At 56.2% G+C, this 7369-nt stretch overlaps 1 protein-coding gene across 1 annotated transcript; it reads right to left on the reverse strand.

The window, feature by feature from the left end:
- Nucleotides 1-450: 450 nt before the first annotated feature.
- Nucleotides 451-7270, reverse strand: LOC108802955. The gene is made up of 6 exons (XM_018574799.1): nucleotides 7237-7270; nucleotides 6744-6899; nucleotides 5076-5177; nucleotides 2449-2586; nucleotides 2000-2122; nucleotides 451-671 (listed from the first exon to the last, which is right to left on the reverse strand). Exons 1-6 carry the CDS (start codon nucleotides 7268-7270, stop codon nucleotides 451-453), a joined length of 774 nt encoding a protein of 257 aa, XP_018430301.1.
- Between the last annotated feature and the right edge of the window lie 99 nt (nucleotides 7271-7369).

A 7369-nucleotide genomic window follows, 5' to 3' on the forward strand; every position in this document is an offset into this window, starting at 1 on the left:
CAGCAGCGGCTGTGAGGAGGAACGTGCCACTGCACAGATCACTGACAGGTTGTCGGTGATCTAACAGCGACGCGTTCCTCCTCACAGCCGCCAGCGACAGCCAGCAGCCTGAGATGCCATAGCGACACAGGCGGCCCGCACGGCTTCAGGGGGATGTCCTGGCCGGGCCCTGGGCCCCATAGCGGCCGCCTGGGTCGCTATGGCGATTGTTACGCCGCTGAGGGCCGTTCACAAATGCCAACATTGTGCGCGATGGGAAGGATATGGGAGACGGGTTTGGTGGGTATTACAGTAAACTCCCCATTATCCGGCTCTCAAGCAACCAGCACTCTCAAGCAACCGGCACTCACTACAAAATTTAGTTAGCAACTAAAATGTATTTGGGTGCAAATAGTAACTTGACGATTGTCCCGCAATCAGATATGTGTCCGCCGCCCTGACCTACGTTCCCTAATGGCGCCATCGCCCCAAATCACAAACCATGACGCCACCAGCCGTTCTCTTCTCACCATTGTAGTATGACAGGAAGTTGGTTCTGTCGGGTCTCCTCATCATGGAGTGTCCGATGGCGATGTTGTACATCGCACGGGAAGAACTGCTGGAATCTGCCACCGGGATCTCCTCCATCAGTCTCATAATGCCGCTCAGGTGGATGTTTGTGGATGAGGCCCCTAGATAGAGAAAGGCAGAGCGATCACCTAGGGGAACCCCTCCACCAGCAGCCACAACCCACCAATCACAGCCCACCCAGAAGATTGTTCTGCATGTCATATATATTTATACACACTATATTGCCAAAAGTATTGGCCCCTCCTCCTCCAAATCATGTGACTCAGGTGTTCCGTGACATTTCCCGGCTACTAAATATTCCGCCGCGGTCACCTGTTACTGGGATTATAACAAAGTGGAAGCAAGCGGGAACAACAGCAACTCAGCCAGGAAGTGGTCGGCCGCGTCACATGACAGAGCGGGGTCAGCGCATGCTGAAGCGCACAGTGCGCAGAAGTCTCCAACTGTCTGCAGAGCCAATAGCTACAGACCTCCAAACTCCATGCGGCCTTCAGATTGGCGCAACAACAGTGCGTAGAGAGCTTCATGGAATGGGTTTCCATGGCCGAGCAGCTGCATCCAAGCCGCACATCACCAAGAGCAATGCAAAGCGTGGGATGCCGCGGTGTAAAGCACGCCACCACTGGACTCTAGAGAAGTGGAGGCGTGGTCTCTGGAGGGACCAATCACGCTTCTCTGTCTGGCAATCCGATGGGCGTGTCTGGGTTTGGCGGTTGCCAGGAGAACGGTACTTGCCTGACTGCATTGTGCCAAGTGTAAAGTTTGGGGGAGGGGGGATTATGGGGGGGGGTTGTTCAGGGGTTGGGCTCCGCCCCTTAGTTCCAGTGAAGGGAACTCTTAAGGCATCAGCACACCAAGACATTTTGGACAATTTCATGCTCCCAACTTTGTGGGAGGAGTTTGGGGACGGCCCCTTCCTGTTCCAACATGACTGCGCACCAGTGCACAAAGCAAGGTCCATAAAGACATGGATGGGGGAGTTTGGGGTGGAGGAACGTGACTGGCCGCACAGAGTCCTGACCTCAACCCCATAGAACACCTTTGGGATGAATTAGAGGCGGAGACTGCGAGCCCCTCCCCCAACATCAGTACCTGACCCCGCAAATGGTCCAAGATTCCCATAGACACACCCCTAAACCTTGTGGACGCCTTCCCGGAAGAGGCGGAGCTGTTATAGCGGCAAAGGGCGGAGCCAACCCAATACTGAACCCTACGGACTAAGACTGGGATGCCATTAGGGGGCGGAGCCAACCCAATACTGAACCCTACGGACTAAGACTGGGGGGCCATTAGAGTTCATGTGCGTGTAAAGGCGTCCCAATACTAATGGCAATACAGTGCGTCTGAGGCTCCGCGTCACTCTCTGTACGTAGAATCGATCGGTCTGTTTATAGTACAATGATCAAAGGACATTTTTAAAGCTTCTCACCTGATTGGTCGGGGCTGTTCCCGGGGCTCCTGGTGGGCGGGATCCACTGTCTCATGGGTGTAGGATTGGGGCTCAGACTCCTCTCCTCTTTCACCTCTACCATCTTCCCTGGCATGCTGCCACCTGCAACCAATGGGAATACCGTGTGGTAAGTCAGATCCTCCCGCACTCCGGACTGGTATGTCCCTTGTGGTGGGTGGAGTAGTGGCTGCGGATGGCACCGCTTCAGATTCAAGTAGTGAAATATGTCACCAGCACACCATGGTCCAATCTCCAAGAAGTGATCACTTCATTGATGTGCACACGGCATGCTGGTGACATACTTTACTACATAAATCAGATGACATCACAGAACGTGGACCCCGCGAGGGAGGTCACATGGGGGGGCAAATCATCAATATGAAAGAGTTCTCCGTCGCTCGGCCCGGCTGACCGGCACAGGGACTCACCTTGTATGCCGGTCCGGGGGTGACACGGCTCGGGGAATGTGGACCCGGCGGCAGAGCCACGTGCAGGAGGCGGAGGGGCCCAGCAGTTGGGGATCTTCCGTACGCAGTTCCTCACACTCATCAGAGGACATTTTCCATCTGCAGACAAAACTCCTCGTAAGCCCCCGAAATCCACCACGGGGGCCACACAAATATATCCACAGAGCCGATTATTACCCCTGACAAGCCAACGATTTACATCATCTCAGGGGCATTGTTTTTTGTGGCCCCCCCTCCACCCCTCTCCACTCCCCGCCAGCCACCCCTCTCCTCTCCATTCACCTCTCTCCACTCCACTCCCCGCCATCCACCCCTCTCCACTCCCCGCCAGCCACCCCTCTCCTCTCCATTCACCTCTCTCCACTCCACTCCCCGCCATCCACCCCTCTCCACTCCCCGCCAGCCACCCCTCTCCTCTCCATTCACCTCTCTCCACTCCACTCCCCGCCATCCACCCCTCTCCACTCCCCGCCAGCCACCCCTCTCCTCTCCATTCACCTCTCTCCACTCCACTCCCCGCCATCCACCCCTCTCCACTCCCCGCCAGCCACCCCTCTCCTCTCCATTCACCTCTCTCCACTCCACTCCCCGCCATCCACCCCTCTCCACTCCCCGCCAGCCACCCCTCTCCTCTCCATTCACCTCTCTCCACTCCACTCCCCGCCATCCACCCCTCTCCACTCCCCGCCAGCCACCCCTCTCCTCTCCATTCACCTCTCTCCACTCCACTCCCCGCCATCCACCCCTCTCCACTCCCCGCCAGCCACCCCTCTCCTCTCCATTCACCTCTCTCCACTCCACTCCCCGCCATCCACCCCTCTCCACTCCCCGCCAGCCACCCCTCTCCTCTCCATTCACCTCTCTCCACTCCACTCCCCGCCATCCACCCCTCTCCACTCCCCGCCAGCCACCCCTCTCCTCTCCATTCACCTCTCTCCACTCCACTCCCCGCCATCCACCCCTCTCCACTCCCCGCCAGCCACCCCTCTCCTCTCCATTCACCTCTCTCCACTCCACTCCCCGCCATCCACCCCTCTCCACTCCCCGCCAGCCACCCCTCTCCTCTCCATTCACCTCTCTCCACTCCACTCCCCGCCATCCACCCCTCTCCACTCCCCGCCAGCCACCCCTCTCCTCTCCATTCACCTCTCTCCACTCCACTCCCCGCCATCCACCCCTCTCCACTCCCCGCCAGCCACCCCTCTCCTCTCCATTCACCTCTCTCCACTCCACTCCCCGCCATCCACCCCTCTCCACTCCCCGCCAGCCACCCCTCTCCTCTCCATTCACCTCTCTCCACTCCACTCCCCGCCATCCACCCCTCTCCACTCCCCGCCAGCCACCCCTCTCCTCTCCATTCACCTCTCTCCACTCCACTCCCCGCCATCCACCCCTCTCCACTCCCCGCCAGCCACCCCTCTCCTCTCCATTCACCTCTCTCCACTCCACTCCCCGCCATCCACCCCTCTCCACTCCCCGCCAGCCACCCCTCTCCTCTCCATTCACCTCTCTCCACTCCACTCCCCGCCATCCACCCCTCTCCACTCCCCGCCAGCCACCCCTCTCCTCTCCATTCACCTCTCTCCACTCCACTCCCCGCCATCCACCCCTCTCCACTCCCCGCCAGCCACCCCTCTCCTCTCCATTCACCTCTCTCCACTCCACTCCCCGCCATCCACCCCTCTCCACTCCCCGCCAGCCACCCCTCTCCTCTCCATTCACCTCTCTCCACTCCACTCCCCGCCATCCACCCCTCTCCACTCCCCGCCAGCCACCCCTCTCCTCTCCATTCACCTCTCTCCACTCCACTCCCCGCCATCCACCCCTCTCCACTCCCCGCCAGCCACCCCTCTCCTCTCCATTCACCTCTCTCCACTCCACTCCCCGCCATCCACCCCTCTCCACTCCCCGCCAGCCACCCCTCTCCTCTCCATTCACCTCTCTCCACTCCACTCCCCGCCATCCACCCCTCTCCACTCCCCGCCAGCCACCCCTCTCCTCTCCATTCACCTCTCTCCACTCCACTCCCCGCCATCCACCCCTCTCCACTCCCCGCCAGCCACCCCACTCCACTCCACTCATCTCTCTCCACTCCACTCCCCGCCATCCACCCCTCTCCACTCCACATCCCACCATCCTCTCCACTCCCACCATCCTCTCCACTCCCACCATCCTCTCCTCTCCCACCATCCTCTCCCACCATCTTCTCCTCTCCCACCATCCTCTCCTCTCCCACCATCCTCTCCACTCCCACCATCCTCTCCACTCCCACCATCCTCTCCACTCCCACCATCCTCTCCTCTTTGCTCTCCCACCATCCTCTCCACTCCCACCATCCTCTCCACTCCCACCATCCTCTCCTCTCCCACCATCCCCTCCACTGCCACCATCCTCTCCACTCCCACCATCCTCTCCTCTTTGCTCTCCCACCATCCTCTCCACTCCCACCATCCTCTCCACTCCCACCATCTATCTATACCAACGAGTTATAATATATTACGTTTTCCTCTGCCGATCAATGGGCACTGTGTGGCATCCTACCAAATGTTTCCCCCGCCATGTGTAGAAACCTAAAACACAATGCTCACCATCTGGGGGGATCCACAACGTACCCATAACGCGGGAGGGGCTGGAGGAGTCCAACGTCGGCCTCTTCGCCACACTCGCCCCACCTGGCGGGTGAGAGGGATCTGGAACACAATGAGACAATATGGGAATGACGCACCGGATGCCTCCCGTCCAAACAATGCAAAAAAACCTGCAAACTCAACTCAATCCCCGAGGGCAGAATGATCAACAAGTAGAGCTAAAGTATGATGTCATGGGGGGCGGGGCTAACGAGAAATATATGTGATGTCACAGTGGTTGCGGCAAGGATTTTATATACTCGTAAGGGATCAGCATATCCCAACATCCGCTCACCATGAGACATCCAACACGGAGAAACTTAATGATGAAATGCATAATATGTTGTATTAAGATGCCCCCCCCCCGTGCCCCCCAAACACCCCATCCCCCCACCCAACACACCCCCATTCTCCAATCTATTCCCTGTGTGTCACCCCATTGCTGCCGCCAACACAACTATTATATTGGTGTCAGTGCTGCATTGAAGTAAACTCCCGGATTCTGATATTCCCTGGATAGGGTGAACCTGGAAGTGTTCCGCTCTGAGCACTTCCAGGTTCAGGGCTGTTAAACTCCGTCCCACTATGGCCAGAGAAGCAGCACAGTCTGTGCTTGATCAGCTTCCACAAAGTGCAGAGGTGACATCAGGGGTCTAATAGACCCCGAAGAGAAGGACACATACAGTACGCAATCACATGGGGGGGGCTCATCAGCGCACCTGAGATAATAAAGTAAGAAAAAAGTAAAAAATGTAATAAAATAAAAATACACTCCCAAAACTTTTTTTTACAAGCGCCCAGTTTCACGGATGCACGCAATTTTTAACCCGGGCATGTCGGGTATGCGTTTACTCGTCGTCGCCTCGTCTTTTATATTTTATAACAAAAAAAATTGTATTTTATTGTGTTTTGGGTCATGTAAGTGCACTTTTCCCTAAATTTTAGGGGTTTAATAAGGAGTTGCGCTAATATCGTGCAACATAAAAATTTGCAACTGCCGCCATTTTATTCTGCAGGGTCGCGGCTTTCAGAAAATATATCGTGTTTGAGGGGGGTTGAAGCAATTTTTAGGCCTGAAGGGGTTAAGCACTGGGTATCGCTGCGCATGCCGGAAGGGGAGCAATAATTGTCGGGCCGTCATTCACCGCTGACTCTTCAGTGTATCGGGGGGGCTCGCGTGCTTTTGAGAGTTGGGGATCACATTGTGTTTTTGGGGATCACATTGTGTTTTTGGGGATCACATTGTGTTTTTGGGGATCACATGGTATCCGTGTGCACTGCAATTCATTTACGTGTTGTATTTTTTTACAGAAAATATGGATTTCATGGAGAAGGACGATTTCTGTGCGACATGAAAAATGGCCGCCTCCGCCATTGTATTCTCCGCTTTCAGAGAACAGAATTCTGGGGGTTTTAGGAAATCTTCCAGCCTAAAAGGCGCATTATATCGTGTGCTAAAAATGTCTGGCAGCAACAGGGACTCTGCAGCTCGTTAAAATTGACGCATTTGGGAGTGTTGGTGGCCTGGCCCCCCCCCCCTTTGGATATCGGGGGTTCCCTCCGCTGACCTCTACGTGTATAATTTCTCATTAGTGATGATAACCCTCCAGTCCGCGTGCGCCTTCCTACCGTCAGAGTGCGGCCTCTTCGCCCCCAGCTCCGCTCTGCGCTGCTCCTCCGACTTCTGGAATCCTCTGCTTCCCAAGTTCGGCCCCGCAGAGGGCCGTGTGGGGCCCCGATCCGGACATCTCTCGGATATATGAGCGCCGCCTGCTGGTGGCTCTGCTGTAATACAACTCAATCAGTCAGACATTTCCAGAGACAAGGTGACCTCGCAGACTCCCCAATACCTGTAATGTGCGTTTATGTCTTCACCATCGAAGCCGAGTGTAAAATACCATAAAATCCTTTTCCTGGGGTCCATTGTGGGACACGAGTACCGCCCCTCTGCGTATGTGATCAGGAATTGGTTTCCTACAGAACTGAGGCAAGCTCATAGTGGGAGGAGTTATCCTGGGCCCGCCCACATTTGGGTTATTATTTGCCAGTGTCTGATCCTCCTGTAGGCAGCAGTATAACCCAACAGTCGAGGCTTCCTGTGTCCCTCAATATATCCTCTTACATTGAAGGTCAATGTGAGAAGGACCTCCGTACATTGGTGGTCAGTGTGAGAAGGACCTCCGTACATTGGTGGTCAGTGTGAGAAGGACCTCCGTACATTGGGGGTCAGTGTGAGAAGGACCTCCGTACATTGG

This window comes from Nanorana parkeri, unplaced genomic scaffold (genome assembly GCF_000935625.1).
Source record: "Nanorana parkeri isolate BGI_ZX_2015 unplaced genomic scaffold, ASM93562v1 scaffold3245, whole genome shotgun sequence".
NCBI lineage: Eukaryota > Metazoa > Chordata > Amphibia > Anura > Dicroglossidae > Nanorana > Nanorana parkeri.

Excerpts from the sequence above, each read along its gene's own strand:
- LOC108802955 (XM_018574799.1), bottom strand. The coding sequence starts at position 7,270 with ATGTACGGAGGTCCTTCTCACATTGACCTTCAAT. Across the intron at positions 2,123-2,448 it reads CCCCCGGACCGGCATACAAG|GTGGCAGCATGCCAGGGAAG; the intron begins GTGAGTCCCTGT and ends CATTGGTTGCAG. Across the intron at positions 672-1,999 it reads GAACAGCCCCGACCAATCAG|GGGCCTCATCCACAAACATC; the intron begins GTGAGAAGCTTT and ends TTCTCTATCTAG.